The sequence below is a fragment of the Macrotis lagotis genome, chromosome 1 (genome assembly GCF_037893015.1).
Source record: "Macrotis lagotis isolate mMagLag1 chromosome 1, bilby.v1.9.chrom.fasta, whole genome shotgun sequence".
NCBI lineage: Eukaryota > Metazoa > Chordata > Mammalia > Peramelemorphia > Peramelidae > Macrotis > Macrotis lagotis.
Window position 1 is genome coordinate 670,868,191 of NC_133658.1, and position 25,237 is coordinate 670,893,427.

General features: G+C 35.3%; 1 protein-coding gene across 1 annotated transcript; it reads right to left on the minus strand.

Moving 5' to 3' along the window:
- Positions 1-277: 277 nt before the first annotated feature.
- On the minus strand, positions 278-25,231 carry ZC3H15 (zinc finger CCCH-type containing 15). The gene is made up of 10 exons (XM_074215545.1): positions 24,941-25,231; positions 19,648-19,749; positions 16,808-16,919; positions 11,009-11,161; positions 10,599-10,690; positions 7,738-7,920; positions 5,788-5,934; positions 5,536-5,637; positions 4,788-4,914; positions 278-1,119 (listed from the first exon to the last, which is right to left on the minus strand). Exons 1-10 carry the CDS (start codon positions 25,013-25,015, stop codon positions 932-934), a joined length of 1,281 nt encoding a protein of 426 aa, XP_074071646.1. The 5' UTR covers positions 25,016-25,231; the 3' UTR covers positions 278-931.
- Between the last annotated feature and the right edge of the window lie 6 nt (positions 25,232-25,237).

Sequence of the window (25,237 nt, forward strand, 5' to 3'; positions counted from 1 at the left end):
GGTAGTAAATAGATATCTTGGAGGTTATTTTTATTAATGTAATGGACTTAGTAGAACCGAGTTGCTTATGTTTAAATCTGCATACCGGGATGAACAGAATAGTCCTGAGGATCTACATTTGTTGAGGTGAGTTACTAATTACTGTTAATCTATTTAGAAGAAATTTAGTTTCCAAAAAGGAACTGACACAAAAATTTTCATACAAATCTACAGTATGGCCAACATACTTTATGAATTATATAAAAATTATAAAATCATAAAAAATAAAAAGCCCATGTTGTGATTTTAACGTCTGATGGTTTTTATTTACAACTTTGTTGGCAAAAAAAGGCAGAGGGAAAATTTAAAACGGTTTACAGAGGGCATTCCAGACGATGCTGTTAGTTTAAAGAACCTGCATCTTTAATGTCCATCTGACTAACTATTCAAAGAAACCCAACACTGAATCTGCATAAGTAGTCTATTTATGAAGTACAGAGCTCTTATTTTAGGCAGTCTTTTTTTTTTAATATATATATAAATACAAAGGAAATCAAGTCACTCATGAAAAAGATGCAGCTTAAATGAGGGATATTTTCAATAAGTATGTTGAACTTGGTAATAACACATGCCCAATGAAACTCACAAGTTGGAAAAAAGCAGTTATACTTCCTACTTCAATTATTTACAAAATCTTGACCATTATATTTCAGATTACTTATGACTTACTCTGAACTTACTATGCGGTGAGGTCAAGGTCAGAATAGGTGATTTGGGGGAATATTCCTTTTCTTTTTTTTTTCTTTTTGGTTGGAGGAAAAAGTTCCCTCCCCAAATCAGTATGAGAAACATAAACATCCTGTTTAAGAATGCTAGACAGGAGAAAATAATTAATGTAGTCAATTTCAATTTATGTTGAGCTGACAATTATTTTCATCTGACTTGCTTGCTGTCATTCCTCCAAATCAAGTGTGTTTAATTCTTCTTCTAGTTCATCCAAATCCTCTCCAGTAAAAAGGTTTTCATCAACAGGAACAGCACCAATAACTCCATTTTCCTGTTCTTCTTCATTATTGTCTTCCAAATCACTTTGTTCTCCATTTTCCACCCCACCTCCTGAAGCTTCACTCAATTTATTATCTGAAATAGAGAAAAATCAATAAGCCCGAAAACAGAATTGCCATTCTAGTACTTGGCTGAAAATCTGAGAAGTAAAATAGGCTTGTCATGTCCCATTCCATCCATGAATATTCTTCCTCCTATTTAAGAACTGGTTTAAAATAGGCCACTAATTATTTATTTCATAATGCCTTGTATTATAGGTAATACTGAAAACATGTTTAACTTCCCAGCAGTAAAGTTCCTTTAAAGAAGAGATCTGTCTTACTTATTTTCTGTATCTCCCTTAAGGCTATATTACTCTGGCTTGTTCAAAGTAGCTGTCAGTAAATATTCACTGAATTAGAGATCTATTTTTTTTAGAGAAGGCTATAAATGATCAAGAATACAGCGAAGAAAAGATGACACAAGCTTGAAGATACAGAAGAAATGATTCTCAAGAAATCTTAAAGATGAGATTAACAGTTTGAAGAAACAAACCCAACAAAACAGTGATCTTATTTTCATCAAAAAGAGGTGACCAAGGAATTGCAATAACTACCAAACAAAAGGTCTACTTTCTCACCATCTTTTTTTTTTTAATAAGAAATTGGGCAAAATAGAAATTAAGGAACTTTCCTAGGTTCACACAGCAATTAAGTGTCTGAAATGGGATTCGGACTAGAGTCTTCCTGATCCCAAGTTTAGCATTCTATCTATTATGCCACTGAGCGGAAAAAAAAAAAAATTCTATTTGCTACTTTTTCCTTTGGTTGCATATTAAAAAGAGGAAAAAAATTATATATGTGTTATGTATACAAAGTAATTTACGGCACTAGTACCTGGAGGAATCTAGAGCTAAAAAAGCCTTGCTTTAGGAATAGCATTTGAGCTAAAATTTGAAGGAAGTTAAGGATTCTAAGAGTTAGAAGAAAATATACTTCAACTTGAAATTCCACCAATGAAGGCCAATTTTATTGGAGTAAAGTATATATGATGGAAACTAATGCATAAAAATTTGAAATCAGGTTACAAAAGGTTTTAATTGTCAAACAGATCAGTTTGGATTTTATGACAGGTAATACAGAGCCATGGGAGTTTACCTATACATTAGGATTTATCACTTTGGTGGTAGAGAATGGATTAGGGATGGGGGAGATATGAGGTAGGAAGTTTATTATAACTATCCAGGTAAGAACTGAAGGAAAAAAAGAAGCTTGAACCAAGCTGGTGGATGTTCTTGGAAAGCCTGTCATTTCACCAGTTAAAATACATTTCCTATTCACAACTCTATTGTCATTCAGATACAGAGTAAAACTCAATAGAGTACATCATTATCACCAACAACACAATATACAGCTTTTACTTTTTCCCCCTATTGCTCAGACTTTACTGACCAGCAATCTAAAAACTAATGTAGTGATTTTCTATCCTGTCATCAATCTTTGTCTAAACTCAGTTTTATTGTCTCCTTTTTTCTCCTTATATCACCCCCCCAAAAAAGTGAGATTAAAATAAAATTCTGCTAGTATTCAAGAGGAAAAAGGAACAAAATGAAATAAGTTTATAGAGAACAAAATGGTCAAACTATAGTATATGGATAATGATGATTATTTAGACAAAATTATTAGCTGCCTGAATATATTTGGCACTTGCTTCTTTTAGCTACACCTCCAGGGAACTTCAGTTCCCTGAGATTTTTTAGCTAGTAACTCTTTTTGAAGTGCCAGTAGTCCTGTACAACAGACTGATAAATCCTAATGCATACTACATATAGTTCATTACTATATATATATTTCCAATAGGAAGTCTTTTTTTTTCTTTTTTGGTAAGCCAATGGGGTTAAGTGGCTTGCCCAAGGTCACATAGAGCTAGGTAATTATTAAGTATGTGAGGCTGGATTTGAACTCAGGTACTCCTGACTGCAGGGCCATACTCTATTCACTGTGCCACCTAGCTGCCCCAGGAAGTCCTTAAAAAAAAAAAAAAAAAGAAAAAATCAAATGAGAGAAATTATGACAGTATGAGAAGGGAATGAAAGAGTAGCAAAAGAAAAAAAGACAAAGGGCATTAAGGTCAGGGCTTTCTCTAGTGTTCCTTTTATCCCCATTCCCCTGTTTTCTCCAACCCTCCAAAGAAAAACAAATATCATCCACTCTACTCTCAGGTGAAAGGTGGGACTAAAATAAAATTCATGAACGTGTGTGTGTGTGTGTGTGTGTGTGTGTGTGTGTGTGTGTAGGAAGCAATGGGTAGAATAAGGATGAAGATAAAAAAATGATAGTTTATCCTTTGTTCTCTAAGACTATGACATCAAGGAGAAGAGATGCTAAGACAAGCAAGTGAATTGAATTTGAGTGAGGGGGTGCTGCCTCACCATTTCACATTCTCTTTCGAAAACATTTGGTTCAGTAGTCAGATATGGATCAGGACAGATGTGAGGAAATTAGGATTAAGTGTCTTGTTCAAGATCACACAGCTAGTAAGTGTTAAGTGTCTGAGGTTACATTTGAACTCAGGTCCTCCTGTCTCCAGGGCTGCTGCTCTGTCCACTGTACCACCTACCTCCCCTTAATATAAGTTGGGTATCTAGGACATAGAAGAAATCCAGAGACAAATAAGTCAAAGGACTTAGAAGAGAAGAACTGTTTCAGGAACTTTATTGTCTCCCAAATAATCCCACCATCTTAGACAGTCTTGTAGCAGGTGAGAAGTATTACTGGAGTAAGTGGTCACAGGTAAAAAATGGAAAATGCAAGCTGTGGTATAATACCCAGTGCCACTCAGTTGCTAAGGTGTCTATTTGTATGAAAAGATCATATATAATTTAGATATATAAGTCAGTGGCTTACCATAAGAAAGTTATTTCCATAATTGCCCAATAGTTCTTAGGCACAAAATCTTTTGCTTTCCATCACTGACTTAGCATTTCCCTCTCCCTGATCATGATTAAAATATAGAATGAATATTTATATAATTCCTCCTCAACTCAATTTAAAAAACTTCAGATATTAACTTAAAACTTAAGTGGTTTTTTAATATGCTGTATCTGAACAAAAAATGTTCTGAATTAAACTACAAGTAGAAACTTAAAATCCTGTAATATAATTTAATTAAGTTACCGTCTGAAATTGGGTCTTAAAACATACTGCATATCTTGTTTACTTTCTAGCAATTATTTTTGCTGTTTGTCTAATTTAGAAGATGGGGAAGCCTTAATTATAATTATTAAATTAATTATAATTATTAAAAAGGGAAAAAATCTATGTCAATTATTAAAGGAATAATGCAAAATGAAGTGGTACAACATGTTATCTAAGACAGGGCTGTCTAATCTTAATTTAAAATGTTTTTATAGACAATATATATGTTGATTTGCTATTTTAGTAAGGGCTCTGTGGTAGCATGGCTTCATTTACTAAACATTTAGTAAACCCACAGGTAGTTGCATAAAATCACCCTCTGATCTAAGATATTAAAAAATTAAACATTTAGTTTCCAAGTGTTAGCTATAAAGTAAGAAATTTAAGCAAAAGGAAATAAATGCAGTTTATAATTATCTTTTACCATTTTATATTCATTTCTCAAATATTAAATTTTTTACAAAACTATACTTCTCTTTTGTGATTTCTAACTCTTAAATGTCTAAAAGAAATATAACCCCATTCAATTACAACTTCTTGGAAATTTACATAAATTAGCCTACTTACCATCCTTCTCTACTGAAGTATATGTACTGAATCTTTCAAGACTGGCCACAGTAATACCAGTCTCATCCACATCCTTTGGGATATACTGGCTCAAATCTATATCATTTACTCTTATTAGATCTTCAACCTTCAAGAAAAAGTATAATAATGAAAATTCACTTATAAATACGAATCGATATTATAAATCTATCACTCATGGTTTTTTTAGATAACACTTTTCATATAAATATCCAAAAATCAACCCCCAAATCATCTAACATTCTATGATGCCAGTTAAAATGCTCAAATCTGAATAATCCAAGTAAACTACTTATTACTCAAATAGTCATTTCCTGCAACATTAATTTCATTCTTACTACCCTTTCCCAAGACAGGAATTCAGCCAGTCTATTTGTTATTACTGTCAAGTGTACTCAAAGGACCATACTTTTTGTTGACCCTACTTTCTCCATTACCCACCTTTTAACCCTTTTCTACTAATCAGGCTCTACTACTGATTTTCTTACTTAGTTCTCTACAAAATGCTCTGGTGAAGAGAACTGGTTTCTGAAGTCAGAGGACCTAGACATGATCACAACTTTGCTATTAACTAATGTGATATTGGGCACCTTATTTCCTGCTTTAAGAGCTTCAACTCCCTTATCTATTAAATGAGGTGTTAGAATTAAGATCCCAATATTTCACCTTTAAATCTATAATCCTTTAACAACAGCTAAAACATATTTAGTTATCACAAGGATTCTTTTACCTCGTCACCACCTGTTCCTTGGGTGTATCGCGTATCATCTGCTTCTTCATCATCATCATCCACCAACTCAGGACGAAATTCAAATACTTCACGGCCACTGATCTACTCATATACATACATATGTCATATTAAATATTCAATGTCAGAATTTCAGAATTAAAAAAACAATGAAGAACTCTATTATAGGTTCCTTATCTAATGTCCTATATTAGTTACTACCTTTAGTACCAACATAATTATTTCAGAACCTACCACCAATGCTTTTCCTGCCTTAAAGTCTGCTTTTCTTCTTTCCATATCTTGTTCAAGCTTATCGATCTTTTCTTGTCTTTTTCTTTTCTTCCATGCAAGAAAAGACTCTAAAGTGATTTTGGTAACGTTTGGTCCTAAAGCAGAACGCTGGAAAGATTAAAAAAAGTTAATATGCTTTGTGAGTAAATCATGTTTCCAATAGTGTATCAAAAGAAGATTCATTACAATGTCTCTGCTTTTAAGAATCATTCTGAAGATTTTATGATAGAAAAATGAGGTTAATATTTAATTTTTCCTCTATATACACCAGAGACCAATAATTCTTTTTTCTTTAAGTTAAAAAAGTATGCTTCAATTTGTATTCAGACATCTTTAGCTCTGTCTTTGGGATAGATAATATTCTTTACTATAAATCCTTCAGAGTTCTCTCAGGTCACAGCATTGATGAGAAAAGGTAGGTCATTCGCAGCTGATTATCCTGCAATAGTGCTGTTACTTTGCATAGAGTGTATTTCCCATTGCATCTGCTCATGTAAGTTTTTTTTTTACTGAGAACATCCTGTTCATCATTTTCCATAAAAGAACAGCATTCAATAATTCTTAAAAGTTGAGACTTAATTTTATTTAATATATTATATCCTAATTATGTCACATTTTGAATAGTCAAAAGTTTTTACAAAATTAAGAAAAAATGAAAGTGCTTCATAATACATAATAAAAATGTTAACTGGAGAGTGGAAATCATAATGTAATCTGTAAGAAATTAGGTTTCTGGTGAACCCCAACAGTATAAATTGCCTATTTACATAATCTTACTCTATTGCAGATTATTGATGCTGAAACAGAAGGAACTTTGAACCACACAAAACCCACATTTCATTTAGGTAAAGTTCTAAGAGGTCCTGGGCTTCCTGACTGCTGACAGGGCTTAGATAAAATGGCCATCAACAAGTTCAATCTTTCTAATGAAATGGAGGACTACCAGGTCATACATGTCTTATTTGCTAAAAGCTGCTGTAGACCAAGTAATCTTAACCTAAAGTTCAAGAATTCTAAAGAAATACATGCAGTGTTCCTATTTTAAAATCCTTCCTATTTTATTTTCTGAACTTAAAAAACATTATTCTGAGAAGGCTTTAGGTTTTACTAGACTGCCAAAGAAGTGCATACAAAAAAGGTTAAGAACCTCACTGTCAACTACTTATTTAGTAATTTAGGAGTTTAGCGCCTTGCCATCTACCTGACAGGTGAACTTACTTTTTGTGTCATATTCCCCAGTTAAGACTATATTTAGCCCTTAAGAGTGTAGTCTATTTTGATTTTTCTATTTGTGTAACTGGCACATAGTAAGCACTTAATACTTTTAATTTGTTTATTCTTTTTTTTATAGGACTAAAGTTGTAAAAGAGAAAGATTTTGATCCTATTTTAGTCTTTTCTTTCTGCTCATGCCTGTCATTTATTTCAGTCATGTCTGACTCTTTGTGACCCCATATGGGCTTTCTTGGAAAAGATAATGGAATGATCTATTTCCTTTGCCAGTGGATTAAGACAAACAGAGATTACATGACTTGCCCAGGATCATATAAGTCAGTCTGAGTCTGAGGCCACATCTGAATTTAGCATCTTCCTGTCTCCAGTTAGTTCCAGCATGCTTTTCATTGAGACACCTAGTTATCTCAGTTGTTCATGTCTACATACGCATAAATGCCATCAAATCAGTTTAAAAAAAATTCATAATTCTATATTAGTGGGCAAAAGCTTAAATACATCTTAAAAACAATTATAACATGAAAGTTCAATGTCAGAAATATAAAATTTTTACAATTAAACAGGCTTTTTTATCGATCACTTTTTCAAACAAAATAGTGCTGTTGCCCTCAAGTGGCAAACATTAAAAATTCACAATACTTTCTTTAGGTTTTGGGGAAAAAAAAACACTTTAAGTTACCTCTCTCTCTATTAGATCTTCTAATGAAATTTCATCTTCTTTTTCTTCTTTCTTCTTATCTTTTTTTAATACAAAACCAGGAGGAAGAGCATGACGGTACATACAGGTATCACCACCTCCAGGACAAACCCAAAACCAGCCATATTTATTGTTTTCAATAGCTTCAAGAAAATGCTTGCACACCTATAAAGAAACAAAAATGTTCACTGATAACTCTTGTACTTGAACATTTTTTTTGTGGTAATATTAGGAATTTAGAAAAGAATCTGGATAAATTCTTGTTCACACAAACAAAATTTTAGTTTAAACTTTACAAGGAAACAAAAATGCAAATAAAAACTTTGAAGCTTTTGAATGATAAAATAATGTAATATTCAAAATAATCATAAGCTATACTCATATACACACATTATAGATTCAGTTGAATCCTTAAAGAAAAACATTTAGATAATTCAATATTAACATTTATAAAGTTCCCCATTACATTGATAATGTTCATTCATAAAGTTAAGTAATTAAAAAAATATTTGCCTTATAAAATACAATTTTACTATTTTGAGATAATTATACAATTATTGGGAATTTGAATGTTTTTTTTCCAATTTTAGTAATTAAAAAATCATACCAATTGAGATCTTTAATTCCAAAGACTGCTTAGTCCATTGTGGAAGGATAGGAAACATAAAGGAAGGATTCCTATGTTTCAATGATCGTGATCATTTAAGATTCTTAAAAAGTAGTAAGATCAAAATAGGACAAATGGCAGAAATTTATTATCAGAAGACAAAAGGAAATTGCAATTAAGTGGAAGAATGGCATATAGATTCTACACACAATCGAAAGACTTGACTTTAATGTAATCCCAAAGGAAACATTTCAAGAGTTAACAATGGTCTTTTAATTGTCAAATTTAAAGGTCTTTTTCTTAATCCTCATATTTCTTAAATTTTCTTCTCAGGCCTCTCTGTAGTCTCTGCCACTTTTGATTAGTTTGCTTATTTTTTTGGTTTTTGCAAGGCAATGGGGTTAAGGGACTTGCCCAAGGTCACATAGCCAGGCAATTAAGTGCCTCAGGCCAGATTTGAACTCAGGTACTCCTGACTCCAGGGCTGGTGCTCCACCCACTGCACCACCTAGCTGCCCCTACTGTTTGCTTTTTTAAAAAGGTTTCTGCAAGGCTAATGGGGTTAAGTGGCTTGCCCAAGGCCACACAGCTAGGTAATTATTATGTGACTGAGGCTGGATTTGAACTCAGGTTCTTTGGACTCCAGGGCCTGTGCTCTATCTACTGCGCCACCTAGCCGCCCCATTGTTTGCTTTTTGATGCTCTCTTTAAGGCTTCATGATACTTCTGTTTCTAGTGTCTGATCACTCATCTACTTTTTCTCAGCTTTCTTTATTAGATGTTCCTCTAGTTCTTGTTAACTGATTCTGTGTGTGTGCAAAGCTTTATTTTGGGTTTTTTCCTTGTCTTTATTTTGCTTGATGTCATTAATAAATATATATATGTTCAATTTTATCATTTATAACAGATGATTTTCAGATTTATCTAGCCCTTCTTCCCAATCTTCAGTCTCTCACCTCAGATTGCCTATGAGACATTGTCCAAAAGACATTTGAAACATAGCATGTCCAAAAACTGCACTGTTTCCTTTTAAAACTTCCTTCTCTATTCTCAACTCCTCATTCTTCTCTAACCTCACATTCACCCCAACAAGTTATTAAGTCTTGTCCATTCCACCTGAACAACATCTCATTTATGTCGTACCCGATACTGCCACTACCCTGGTAACTGCCTCAAATTTGTCTTCAGGTCACTCTATCCTTCAACTCAGTTGTCACATTACTCTTCCTAAAGCACAAGGTCTGATCAAGACACCACCTCTCTCTCTTCTGTCCTGATTCAATAAACTCCAGTGACTTCCTATAATGTTCAGGATTAAATATAGAATTCCTGCTTGTCTTTTAAAGCCCTTCAGTTTTTACCCTTCCTACCTATCCACGGTTATTAGACCTTACTCTCCCCCTCCACATACTCTGTTTATTTGGCTATCCAGTGACATTTGCTTTAGTCCTGTTCTTTTCCCATGAAACTCAATCACCGAAATACACTTTTTATTTGCTGAACTGTCCACTCCCAACCCCCCCCTTCTCTTTTTCCTCTACTCTTATCTTTTGGTTTTTTTCAGAGTCCAGTTAGACTCCAAAGTTACCTTAATGGTAGTGCCTTTCCTCTAACGTTATCTCCAATTTATCCTGTATATTTTCTTAGAGTTCTCAAACTCTTTTAAGAGCAGGGATTTTTTTTTTCATTGAATTCCCATTATGTAGTACTGTCTGGCACATAGCAGGTACTTAAAAATGCTTTTTTAAATTGACCTGACATGTGAACTTAATCATCCTAAACCATTATCTAGCACAAAAAACTCCCCCTTCTAAACACAAATGTTCTCCCAGTAATGTAATTTAGTTATGAATCTCAACATCAGAATGAAGTGACTCAAAAGGTCAATAGAGGTATACATGGTAAGATATTCACAGAATATTTCCAGGGATAAACCATACTCAGGGGTGTTGCACATTATATTTAGTTCAGAAAAAGGAAGGGGAGGAGACAGCCTGACAAGAGAACAGGATAAAATCAGATGGGCAGCATTGAGTTTTTACCACTAGCTAAAAAACACTGAGCAACTTTAAGTAAGGTACTTAGGACATATCCATATTTATACTCATCATAAACTGGAATTATTCTATTTTAAAATTTAAATTATGACCTATTTTGAAAAGTCAAATACCTTGCCACATTAATTTCTCCCTAATGATAACAAATACTGCAAACTCAATTCAAGAAAAGGACATACTATTTGAGTTTTTGGTTTTTTCTTTTCCGCCTCACCATGCTTCTTGTTCACCACTTCTTCCAGCTTTTTCTCATCCCAATTATCCATGGTGTCTAGACATGAAAAGTATTAAAATTAATATAATCCCCGCTCCTGCCCCATTATACAATATTCCTTCTAAGAAAAATTTAGATACTTTACTAAAGGTAAATAACATCACAAAAAGATGGCTAGTGTAGTTGATTGCTCTTTATATGTTTTAATTTAATAATGTAAAACTAACACAAGGAATTATTTTACAACTCAATAGAAAAAAATGGTAATTTTAATGTAAGCAATTTCAATTATGTTTATTAAAGTTCTTTAAATTACTTAATACTACCACTGAACTAAGTGCTATTCAGATTTAATAACAGAAAAACTATACATACCTTTTTCAAGTTCTTCATCTCTTGCATCTATATAAACACTTCGTTTTTCACATTTTCTTTCCAGAGATAAATCATGGGAGAACTTACATTTATCTCCTTTAGTACACTGTCCTTGTTTGAAGAATGCACAAACTACTGATTTGGGATCTGCACCTGTACCAAATGATAAGATAAAATTTGGCATTTTATAACCTTCTACTGATTGTGATGCGAAATTGGCAGGGCATAAATTCCAAATAAGTGAATCAGGTATTATTATTATTATTATTATTATTATTATTATTATTATTATCATTATTATCAACATCATCATCATTAGACTCATGAAAACTTTCAGTATGTACTATAGTTAGCTTTTGAATAAACTAACGAGTTTAATATACTAGTAAAATTGAGCTATAATGTAAATAATGCAATTTTATTTTTTAAAATCTAGATTTGTGATATCATAGGTTAAGCAATTTCTATTGTGGATACTCCTTCACAGAAGAATATTATTAACTCATCCATAACTATTAAGAGTTATCTGATGCATTGAGAGGTTGAGACATTTGAATTAAGGTCTTTCTGAAGACTGCAAGAACACTTCATGACTTGACTGTCTCTTTATTGTTCAATCTGATTCATAAAATCTTTTCTTCCGTGTAATCAGCATGACAAATACAAGCATTGAGTATACAAATACAAAAACGAAACCTTTCTTGCCCTCAAGGAACTTTGAGAAAAATAAAACAGTAAGCTAATACAAAATATATACACAGTTCATACAATGCAATTTGCCTGTGGATGTGGATAGCTTTATAGTACAAAGTGGCACCTCACTGACCTTTGGAGGAAGCTGAGGATTCTTTGAAACAGAGCTTAACAAAGAATGGGCAAAAGGGCAAAAGCATGGTGACAGGAGATAGAATGCTGTATACAGCAAACAGCAAATGTGTGAAGAATCAGATTAACAATGGAAGGCCTCAGCGCAGAGCCAAGATGGTGACAGGAGGGGACCTTCTCTTAGGTGCTCCTGATCAGAACTTATAAGCTAAGGACTCTAACTACATTTTTGAGAGGCGGAACCCACAGAGTGATCAGTGAGGTAGTTCTCCAACCCAAGGTAACCTGGAAAAGAGCAGAAAGGCTCAGCTCCATGGGATCAGAGGCCAGAGTGAAGGAACTTTAGCTTCCCGGAGGCAGCCCCAGGGTGCTAGGAGCTGGCTCACAGCGGCGAGGGCAGTTTCCTGACCTACACCCTGGATGGAGAGCACCAGGCACAACTTGTGGGATCAGGAGGGAGGACTCTGTCAGAGTGAGCACATGAAGCCTAGCCCTCAGGGTACACAGCAAGCAGCTTGGCCATGGCAGCCCAGATCCAGAAACAGGAAACAGAAGCCCATAAGCAGAGCCCCCAGGACATGAGCGGGCTGAGCCCAGGGAGGGGAGTGGAGAGAGACTGCTGAGCTCTATCCTCTGTCCCTGGAACAGTACTCTGGGGTTCTGACCACATTCAGATCCTGATCGCAGTCTAGTCCCCCCAATAGAACAGCAGGGGCCCCCCACCTCAGCCCCATGGCAGAGCAGGGCACTTATGGTCATTCACAGACCAGGAGGGAAGACAGAGGCTCACACACGGAGATCCTTATGGGGGTGTCCCACTAATACTCAAAAGCTCAGGAAGCACCCCAAAACCAGGCACAGGCTGGGGAAATGAGTAAGCAGAGAAAAAAGAGGAACACCATTGAGAAATACTTTGCCTATGATCCCAAGAAGGATCAAATCACTCAATCTGAAGATGAGGAAACACAAACTTCTGCATCTAAAGACTCCAAGAAAAACAGAAATTAGGATCAGGTTATGACAGAGCTCAAAAAAGACTTTGAAAATCAAGTGAGGGAGATATCCTTCAGACAAAAAATAGAACTCAGGGAGATCACTGATTTTACGAGAAATCAGGACTCAATACTTCAAAACCAAAAGAATGAAAAATTAGAAGAAAAAGAAAATGTGAAACATCTTATTGAAAAAACAAGAGATATGGAAAACAGATTTAGGAAAGAATTTAAAAATTATTGGAATATCTGAAAGTCATGACCAGGAAAAGAGCCTTGACATCTGTTTTTTTTTTTAGGTTTTTGCAAGGCAAATGGGGTTAAGTGGCTTGCCCAAGGCCACACAGCTAGGTAATTATTAAGTTGACATCATTTTCAAAGAATTATTACAGGAAAATTACCCTGATATCCTAGAAGCAGAGGGCAAAATAGAAATGGAGAATCCACCAATCTCCCTGAGAAAGAGATCCAAAAAAAAAAATATCCCCCAGGAATATTATAACCAAGTTCCAGATCCCCCAAGTCAAAGAGAAAATATTACAAGCAGACAGAAGGTCACAATTCAAATATCATGGAGCTGCAGTCAGGATCATATAGGACTTAGCAGCAACTACATCAAAAGCTCGTAGGGCTTGGAATATATCACGGAAGGCAAAAGAGCTTAGAATGCAACCGAGAATCAACTACCCAGAAAAACTGAATATTCTCTTCCAGGGAAAAAGATAGACTTTCAATGAACCAAAGGAATTTCAAATGTTCCTGTTGGAATGGCTAGAGCGGAACAGAAGTTTGATCTTTAAATACAGGACTCAGGTGAAGCACAGCGAGTGGAGAAGGGGAAAATATGAGGGACTTAATGATGATGAACGACATGTATTTCTGTATAGAAAAACGGTACTGAGAATATTCATATGAACCTTCTCAGTTAATAGCAGGTAGAAGGAGCTTTTATAGATGAAGCACAGGAGAAAACTGAATTTGAAGATATATTGTGGTGTAAAAATGGAGCCAATAGATAAAAAGGGGAAATAGGCCAAGATATTTCATATAATAAGATTTTTCTTTACTACAATGAGCTATTGCAATGATATGGAGAGGGGTAAGGTGAGGGGAGAGTGGTCAGATATAATACATTTTCTTTTTTACTTTTTTTTTTTAGGTTTTTGCAAGGCAAATGGGGTTAAGTGGTTTGCCCAAGACCACACAGCTAGGTAATTATTAAGTGTCTGAGGTCAGATTTGAACCCAGATACTCCTGACTCCAAGGCCGGTGTTTTATCCACTATGCCACCTAGCTGCCCCTCTTTTTTACTTCTTGCAAGGGGCTGGGACTGGATGCTCTGTCCAGGACCATAGGGCCGGGTGTATGCTGGGCCTAAGGGGTAGTAGTAGTATTGGGGCTCGGGGCCTCTTGGCCCCAGAGCCAGGGATCTGTCTGCTACACCACTCAGCTACCCTACAGCAGAGACAGAGTGAAAGGAGAGAGAGCAAATACAGTTCATGGTAGTGGAGAAATATGAAAGGAGGGTGTTGCAATCAGCAATGGCAATGGTGGAAAAATATGGAAGTAACTTTTGTGATTGACTTATCATAAAGAATGTGATCCATCCGTGACAGAGCTGGTGGTGTTGGAACACAGACAGAAGCACATTTTTTATTATTATTTTTTTTTTGGGGGGTTACAGGGCAATTGGGGCTGGATGGCCTGCCTGGGGCTGCACAGCTGGGTGACTGTTGGGTGTCTGAGGCTGGATTTGGACTTAGGTGCTCCTGGGTCAAGGGCAAGTGATCTGTCTGCCACCTGGCCACTCCTACTATTATTATTACTATTTTATTTTGGGTCTTTTTTTTGTTTTTGTTTTTGCAGGGCAATGGGGTTGGGGTGGCTTGCACGGGGTCACACAGCTGGGTGACTGTCGGGTGTCTGGGGTCGGATTTGGACTTGGGTGCCCCTGGCTCCCGGGCTGGTGTTCCATGCCACCTGGCCATACCTACAATTATTATTATATTTTTCTTTAATTTTAATTTTTTTCTCTCCCCTTTACTTTATCACTCATGTGGGTCTATATTTTTTTGGGAGTAGGGGGTATTATGTTTACTCTTAAACAAGAATATTTTAGTAATGTATAAAAAACATTATTTGTACAAAATAAGAATAAATAATTAAAGAAAAAACAAACAAAAAAGCAAAACAATGGAAGGCCTTGTATCCAAATCCCTTATTTTACAGGAGGAACCTGAGTCTCCAGGACATTAAATGAACTGACCATAATCTTCCAGGTTACATAAATATAAGAAGCAGGATTTAACCCATGTGTTTTGATTCTAGAGCCAGTCCTCTTTCCATGGTACTACTATTTATTATGTAAAAATGTGCATTATTAACAATGATTTGCAATCCACTCTTTTAAATTCTTAAAATTCATAGTATGCATATGAGATAAAATAGTGTGTGTAAAATACTTATAACCCCATTATATAAGCTATTGTTGCCTTTATTATTGAATTCTGAGGATCTGAACTTGGGGGTATTTGGATTCCAATAATGGTACTTTATTGCATAAGGTGCTAATGTTCTCCAAAGATATCTTTTAAACAAGCTGATTTGAGTCTTAAAGGGACATCTAGAGATATTCAGCAAGCAGTTGGTGAGATAGGAATAGAATTCAGGAAGATTAGGGTTAGAGAAATATGGGAGTCTTTTGCACATTTTTGAATTGAATCCACAACAAGTGATGAATTCACCAAAGGAGGAAGAAAAGTTGAAAGAGAAGAAGGCACAAGACTCAAACTAGAATACATCTGTGTTAAAGAGATGGGATTATTCAATAAAGAAACTGGGAAAAACTGAACAAAAAAACTGTCATAAAAGTCACAGAAAGAACATAAAGTTAGCTAGTCATACATCAGTGAAATACCACTTTCTTGGGGCTAATTCTCTGGGTTTAGAATTAACTGAGGAAAATGAGGACACTTATGTCCCTTTTCTACAAAGAGAAAAGAGCTGAAATGAGGTGGCAGAGATAGTCAAATTACCCAATGACTAGAATCTCAAGGACAGTAACAAACTCTCATAAAGCATTAGCTCAAAGGCCAATGTTCTGAGCCACATAGTGTCAGAATCATATGAAAATGAGGCCCAGAAATAGGTCTTTTGAGGAAGAGGTCACATTTTATTTTGGGGTAATAGCAATAGTAATCCAAGTCCTTTGGCTATTCTGGTATTTCAGGGTGGGGGGTGAGGAGCAGCTACAAAATCAAAGTCTTAAGGTATTCAGAAATATGCAACAATTAATTTTAATTCAATTTTTAAAAATGTCATAATATGCCAGGTGAAAGAAAACTGAAATAGACTAAAAAGCAGATATAAAAGTTCTGGCATAAACAAATACTACCTGGTTATTGCTCATAATAGGCAATAAAAGAATTCCTTGTTAATTTACAATGTATACCATTAAATCTGATTTTATGACCAGCTCTGATGTATAAAATTATTTTGATAATAGATTTTAAAACTTAATCTTTTCAATTAAGATATATTTTTTTTCTCATTTCCTCTTCCTCTCATTTGGAATAAAAAGAAAAACAAAAACTTTGTAATAAATATAGCCAAGGAAAACAATTATTTCTTAATCTTAATAGGCTATGTCCAAAAATTCTCTAACTCTGAAACCATTATCTCTTTCAGAAGACGAATAACATTTTTCAGCACAGATTTTCTGGAATTTGGATATACTAGATTCTAATTACAGCACAGTGATAGTATATAAAATATGTGGGCCCACTTATATTTGAACTACAAGGATGAATAAATAATTAATAGCAGGAAGAGAATTATTAGTCAATGGTAGACTTGGTCTAAAGGATCATTAATTACAAGAGTTATTTTTTAGTAACTTTGAAAACACAAAGACAAAAAAAATGGATTAAAATAACTTTAATTAGTGTGAACACAAATGAAACAACTGAATTTTCAACGTTACCTTTACTTATTTTCTGAGCCGCAACTACTGGTTTGAATAGTTCATTTAATTCCTGAAGTTCTTTCTTTTTGTCATCTTTCTTCAATTTTTTATCACCTTCATTTTGTGCAGCCTGTAATTCCAGATTTAAAGTATTAATTTTAGATCACTTACATTCCAAAAATTAAATTCAGTTAAGAACTGCTATGTTATAGATTGGTTGTACCATAAGTACCATAAGTTAAGTTAGGCTCCCAAAGTGTGTAGCAATTTGTATACCATATAGTACAGAAAGCATATAATGCAGGCAAGGCAATACGTCTGTCTCTCTGATAGCAATGTTAGGATGATGTTCTATTTGCATGTTAAATATTTCAGGTAGAATACTTATTTCCTTAAAGCTTCACTAGTCTGCATTCATTTTAAAGTAAATATACATATAGGAAAATATCACAAAAACTTCTAAATACAGCAAAACTATGAGGGACTAATTGTTCTGTTTATAACATTTTGGTTAACAGTTGTTTCCTAAGCACTTTGAAATAACCACTTTCTTTCTTTTTTTTTTATTTTAGGGTTTTTTTTTGCAAGGCAGATGGGGTTAAGGCCACACAGCTAGGTAATTATTAAGTGTCTGAGACTGGATTTGAACCCAGGTACTCCTGACTCCAGGGCTGGTGCTTTATCCACTGGGCCACCTAGCTGCCCCTGAAATAACCACTTTCCAAAAATTTTCTGGAGGAAAAAAAATCATACTTTCTTGACAAAAATAAAATAATTTTTTCCCCTACTTAGTTCCTTTAGGTGTTTTCTCAATAATAAAAAAATTTTTCCTCTTTCTTTTCCTTCCTCAAAAGATTTCATGAATTCAGCAAAAGAACTTTCCCCTTTCCTGATCATTAGGGGGTTATAAATCCATATTTGTCATTGAATATATTAAAAATGTATAAGCTAAGAAACTTCAATTAAAAATGTTTAAACTAGTTTTACAAAGTTGGTAAACATCACTTTAAAAATTAACCTGTATGAAACTAATTGAATGAAGTCATATATGAGTGTATATGAGGGCAGGCAAACTAGTAAATTATATAGTATAACATTTACATAAGAAAATTAAAAAAAGTAAAATTACCTATGTTTTGTTCTTACCATCTGTAGATAGCTTCAGTTCTGGACACTATTTTAATAAGTCTTTTTTTTTTTAAATCAACCCTCCATTACAATTTTGTAAGATGCCATCATGGCTTTAAAAAAAATTAATGGTAATGAGCTTGAGTACTGATACTGTATCTTTACTTAAGTCCTCCCAAACTTTCCCTACTTTTTTCTCTCCTAATCAAGAATGCTTATTCTTGCACGCTTACCAATCTACTATGATTTCTTCTTTAAAGTTTAGGCCAAGGGGTCCTATCTATACTTTCTTATAAATCTGTCTTCCTATACCATGCTTCACTCTCCTTCCTTTTCTACAATAGATTATAAAATAAAGTAGGCATGTTCCACTGCTTTGCTGTCCAACCAATGTTCCTGTTGTTTGTACTTCATCAATTCTCTTCACTGGCTCTTTTATAGTATAGATGCCTTTATAAATACTTATTCTAACCCTCCTAATTTCTTGTACATCGAGAAAAAAAATATAGGCTATGTTGAAAAATTAGATGTAAATGAATCATAAAGTCAATCTCCAACTGATAAGTGGCTAAAGAAAATGAAAATGGGAAGAGTAGGGTAGTGAAAGCCAAAGCCACTGATACCTTGCTGGGGAAGCTGCAAGTCAGTCCAATTGGTATAATTTGTTGGCTGTATGAGTTACATTGTAATCATGAATGGGTATGGAATTTGTATTCAGCCTGACAGGTTTTTGTTGTGGTGGGGCCCAGAAGATCTAAAAGGTTGGACACTTTTTATACTTTTATAGTCTTTAGATGGTAATAGTCTGAGGAATGACTGAAAAAACTTGGTAAACACACACAGATACACATACAAAATGATCTAAGAAATAATATATTTATTGTACTGAGAAGAATGATACAAAATGAAATAAGAACTAGGAAAACAACACAAAGAATGCCTCTATGTTGTAAATAGAGAGAACAAAATAATGCTGCAAGAAATGAAATCATAGCTTTCAATCTGGACTGCAAAGAAAAGAGAAGGCACCACACTTTTTATACTTCCTTGTAGAGGTAGGGAAACGGGCAACACTACATGTAGTGTTTAATATGTTGCTTAGTTTTGCTGAACTGGTTTTTCCATTAAAAATTTATTTTATTGATATAAAAATGGTGCTGGGGAAGAGGGAACAAGGAAAAAACTCACTTCATTTAAATATTTTTGCAAGAGGCAGCTAGGTGGCGCAGTGGATAGAGCACCGGCCCTGAAGTCAGGAGTACCAGAGTTCAAATCCGGCCTCAGACACTTAATAATAATTACCTAGCTGTGTGGTCTTGGGCAAGCCATTTAACCCCATCTGCCTTGCAAAAACTAAAAACAAAAACAAATATTTTTGCAAGTCTTGCTCTTTATCACAGTTCTTGACTAAAAAACAAGTTTTTCCCTGTTCTACAGTCAGAAGTCCACACACACACACACACGTATGTATGCCAGGAACTAACATACTAAAACGGAAATTAATTTTCTGAATGACGTTCCAATTAGCAGACATTTCTTCTTCACAAGTCTTACTGATTAAATAGCTTTTATACTACATCATTGCCATTCAGATCAAAATCTAAATTATTTTCCTGAGGGAAGTAAGGAATGCAGATGTTTGCTTTAAAAATGTACTATGATAACTCATCTGATAAGATACTTCTCCATGAATTATTTTTACAATCAACCTTAAGATGAAAATTCTTTACCTGTCGTGGATTCTGTTGACCAAATTTAACTTGATGAGTGACAGCCTTGATGAACTTCTGTTGCTTTGCCCCTTTCTTATTCTTCAAACCAAAAGTTTTGTCCTAAATGAGAAATACCATAAAAGGGTCTTCACAAAGAAATTGATACAAGTTTTAACTAGTCATTAAGTTCCCCCTTATATAAATAAGCTTCTTCCCATATTTTATTTTCTTTTGAGGTTGCTACTCTAAAATCACACTTCAGGTAGGTAAATGTTCAATGTTTGTTTTTTTAAAGTCAAATCCAGGCAGAGGTTTTTTTGTGCATTAGTTATTAATCACTTGAATACTATTAAATACCAGTTTTTACTTGAAGATAAACTAGATTTTAAAAAAATTCATGGCAGCAGTACTATAATTATAAAATTACAATCCTTAAAACTATTTGGCACTGGTTACAATACAGAAACGTGGACAAAGATGTAAATGAAGAACAGTCTAGAATGAATAGAACCCAAATGTAATTGAATACAACTCTGGCATTCCATTAATTAATCACTTTCATTTAGTATGCACCTATCATGAGTCAAGAAAACACAATTAGAAGGAACTGTAGTGTGGCAGAGATTAGGTTTAGAACAGCAATACAAATTAATAATAAGCTTCAAACATACACTCAAACCTTCACATAAAAAATTCCATCATAAAAATTATTATGAGAATGGAAAGAGATCCTTCCATGGTTATGACCTGGGAGAATTTTTAATCAAACATGGGAGAGGTGACTTTAAGATCTACAGGGAAGGGACAAAAATAATTAAGACTAAGAGTCATTCCTAAAAGATTAAAAAAATCAAAGGATTCAAGTTTTCAGGACCGCCCCCTCCCCAATATTCAACCATAAGATTGTTACTAATAAGAAATACAAACTAAATATCTCATACCAAGTACACTAGTAAAGTGTATGATGATGATGATGATGATACAAAGGTGATAAAAAGAAACAATATAGAAGGGGCTTTGGGAAGACAAACACAATAATATGTGAATTCACTGATAGGAAAATTAGGAATTAGCTCAATTGATCTACAAAACCAAAGGCGTTAAGGTTCTGAATGGGAGTGCAGGTCTCAAGATCTCTTATGGACTCTTATGATTTCCTAATTGGTCTTCTTTTAATTGCTCTTCTTTTCATCTGAAGCTTCTATCCTAAAACACAAATCTGATTATGTATTCCTTAAAATCCAAAGTTTCCCATTAACTTTACAATTTTCAAATCACCTTTTCAAATCTTTCATATTCCATTTAAGGTACTCTACATTTGAGCCCCACTTTTCTCTCTGTACCTTTTTTTGGGGGCAGCTTTCTCCTCTCACCCATACCTGAAGTACATTCTTTCTTTACTTTTACTTAGAATTTCCAGTTTCCTTTAAAGTGCTACCTTCTACATAAGCCTTTCCATAGCTACTAGTCCTTCAAATTGCCTTGCAATTATTCTGTAGATACACACACTCATTTATCATTCTCCCAAAAGAATATAAATTCCTTAAGAACAAAGACTTTCATTTTTGGCTTTTCATATACTGTTCTAGTACACTGCTTGGCACATAGTAGACACTTAAAAAATACACTTAAATGGAAGATGGACTAGAGAGGAGAGAGACTTAAAAGCTACAACATTAGTGTCTAGCAGTATCTAAGAGCATCCCTGAAAAATTCATTTACTTCAAATTTCCTCACAAGTCAAGTGACTTGTCCAACATCACCTTATTAAATAAATAAGTGGTAATGTGATTTGTACTTTGTTCTTCCAAATCCAGAACTCTTACTAAAAATGTTTAAAACATAGTGAATGAACTCTTCTGTTTTCATTAGCTAATTAGTAATGTCCACTAGCAATAAATCGTATCTAATGTTCATAATGATTTTTCCAAGGCACCTGCAAGATCATGAAGTATCTGGTTTATTTTTCGGTATGTTTTAAATTGGCCATTTTTGGATGAGTATATATGTAAATATATTTATCTTGGAATGCATTTAAAATATAAACCAGAGTTTATATTCATTCTACCTCAGCTTCATCTTGTCATACTGTATCTTACAGTATAATGATAATTACCTATTATTCCTCTTTCTATGTCTCACCTTTTCTAAATCAATTCTTTGCTCTTGAGACCTTCTTCCATCTTAGAAACTCCTCAGGTCATTACCCTACTTCATCTTCCTCCTTTTAAATCCTGTCCATTAATTAGACATTTTAACTCTACACTGTACTAGGCTCTCTAATCTTCAATGTTCAATTTATCTCTTGCCAAACTTATGGATTATCCAACTTCAATCAGGTCCTCCCTGCAGTCAGTCTTCTTTAATCTTCCCTGTTGATTCGCTATTCATAGAAGCTGTTATAAAACTTCTTTGCCCTCCTTAAACTTTTCACCTCTTGGCTGAGGAACTTTGTAGTCTCTCATTTTATGAAAACAAGTGGTGTCATTCAACTGAGTTACCTTCCATTCTCTTCATCTGAAAATTCCTTCCCATTAGTCCCCCACCCTTTTCCCTCCCTGATACTGGTTCTTCTCCCTTGTCAAAGCCAACTCTTCTACACTTGTATTTGATTCCATGTCCTTCCATTTTCTCCAGCCAACTGCAAGGCCAATCATGCCATCCTGAAATCTTCTTATTTCCTGTTGCCTTAAAATATACTCAATTTTCCTTAATCCTAAAAAACAAAACAAAGCAAGTTAACAGCTCCTAAAATCCCCCTTAAGGTAATGTCCTTTATTTCTCCTCCCTTTTTCTGTCAACTCCTGGAAAAAGTTCCTCCTTTCTTCAATATTCTCATCATTCAAGTAAACTACTCATGTCAGTTACCAATGAGTAAAGATCATTGAATTCGATTGATGTTTTCCTTTTCTGAATATGCTTTCCTTTCCTAGTTATTTTCCTCCCTGCCTACTCATTTCTTTTTTTCAAATCTCCTTCATTGATTCATTATCATTGTTGCTCAAGATTTTTTTCTAGGACCTTTTCTCCCTCTATGCTTTTTGTTACCTTTATTAACTCCCACGAATTCAAATTATAAGAATACTGATGGCTTTTAAATCTACATATATGGTCCCAAACTTTGATATGAGCTATATATCCCAAAAGTCAATATTCTCTTCCCATATCCTTCCCTCTCAAACATTCCTATTTATGCCAAAAGCTTCTGTAAATCCTCATCTTCCAGGTTTGTAATTTAAATACTCATTTTCCCTTCTCTATTAGATTGTGATAGTGCACACTAAGAACTATTTTTTGTCTTTTAAATCCTCAATGTTTGGTATAGTGGTTGGTACAAAGGAGTCTCTTAAATGCTTACTTGACAGATTAAGCAAACTCTTCACATTTCTAAACAATTAGTTTGTCAAATCCTATTTTTACCTAAATTAAGTATTATTAGCCTATAAAATGAAACATTCATTCCTACATATTATTGAACATAATCATTTCTTAAACTTAAATGCCAAAATGAAAATGTCTTCATATCAAGTAGATAAAAATGAACCAGAGTTTATATTCCTTCCACCTCAGCCTCATCTTGCTATTGGCATTAAGAGGGAGAGAATAAGTTAAGCAAATGAAAGGCATAATATAAAGGGATTTTGAACCTCAGTTACCAACTTTATTCTAAATTTTGATAGCAGTGTTTTTATGGGGGGGGTCATTTTTTTTGGTAGGTTTTTGCAAGGCAATGGGGTTAAGTGACTGAGGCTGCATTTGAACTCAGATCCTGACTCCCAGGCTGGTGCTCTACCCACTGCCCCACCTGGCTACCCTGAGTTTTCATCTTTCTAAAGTGAATTGGCTAGATTTAATTTATCAAGATAATATTTTCTTCTGAATTCAGGTATGAACTATTTTATTCACTTTTACTTTTCACTGTAGAACATCAAAGAGATAGTTCGACTTTTCTGCTGTCACAAATATTTTTATGGAAATCAAACTAGTTTCAAATGGTCAATGTATGGCTTTGGTCTTCTTCACATATTGGATTCTCCCAACTATTAAGTAGAAGTAAACAGTAAATCTGATATAAAAAAAAAAAACTTTTTAAAGTAGTAGTAGAAACAAGCACCTTACAAAAATGTTCTGAAATAGAAAAACTACTACATTTATATGTATGTGCTGAATGCTTACCTTTTAAAAATTATAGTTATGGGTGACATTAATAGCAAAGAATGATGGGAATCAGGATTCCTTTTAGACAACGTGAAGTAAGTCATTCTTATGTTTCTAAAAATATAAGTCTGGATCTATTATATAAACAAAACTATTATACTACTTTGGAAATCTACAAATTTAAAAACATGATCTTGATTTTAGCTTTTTTTCTTTTAGGTTTTTGCCAAGGCAATGAATGGGGTTAAGTGGCTTGCCCAAGGCCACACAGCTACATAACTATTAAGTGTCTGAGGCCGAATTTGAACTCAGGTCCTCCTGACTCCAGGGGCGGTGTTCCATTCACTGAGCTACCTAGTCACCCCCCATGATCCTGATTTTAAATGACAACTACCTCATAACTGAACTCATATAAACGGACATCAAGTCGTTTATGGCAATATACGATTATGGTTGGACTAATTTCCAAGATCCTGATTTTTTTAATTACCTCAATTCCTCCCCTCAAAAAAAAAACCTATTTAAATTGGGTAAAAATCTTGCTACATTTTTGGAGTTCTTTTACAAAGGAGACCAGAATGAAATAGCAACAGTGCTGGATGAATGGGCCAAAACCCCTAACTTTCTTACAATCTCTTTCTCTCCATTTTGGTCTTTTTCTTTTGGGGGGGGTGGGGGTGGGGGGGAGGGGGAAGCAGAGGACCAGAGAGTCTAAAAACTTAACTGGCAGACTGAAAGGGAGGAACCGGAGGGCAAGGAACAATACGCCCGTTCCACAAAATCCACGGAATTAGAATACAAAGCGACGTGCGGGCGCCGCGCTGCAAAGCCGGGGCATCGGGCAGCGGGGGCCGCGGCTGGGGGGAGGGGCAGCAAGGGGAGTACCTGCGTCTCGGTCCCATCCCCCAGCCCCGGCTCACCCCAGTCCCTGCTCGCAGTCACTATGGCGATAGGGAGGGAAGCGTCACTATAGGGCTGAGGCTGAGGGGTGGAAGAGGGGCCGGAGGAGGCCGCCCAGTGGAGCAGGCTGCAAGGGGACCGGGCTGGAACTGAGGCGACACACGTGGACGCGAGGGAGTCTGCGGGAGCCGGGAGCGGGCGCTCCGGAGGGCCCAGCTCCGGAGGGCCCCGACGGGAGGAGCTCTTCACTCACCTCAATGATCTTCTCTTTCTTTTTCTGCTCCGCCTTCTTGTTGCCCCCAGCCGAAGCCTGTTTCTTGGGGGGCATCGCGGAGAGGGCGCAGGCTCAGGGGCCTGCACCTTTCGGGTCTGACCGGAGGCTACCGGGGCAAGGGAAGAAGGCCCCCGCCGCCGCCACCGCCGCCCAGCACGGAAGGCGAGTCGCTTAAGCTCTAAAAAAAAAGCGGCCTTTGCGACAGGTCGGAACCGGTGCCGCGGAGCATTGTGGGCCTCCCCCCCAGCCCGAGAAGCAACCGGAAGCAGCAATACG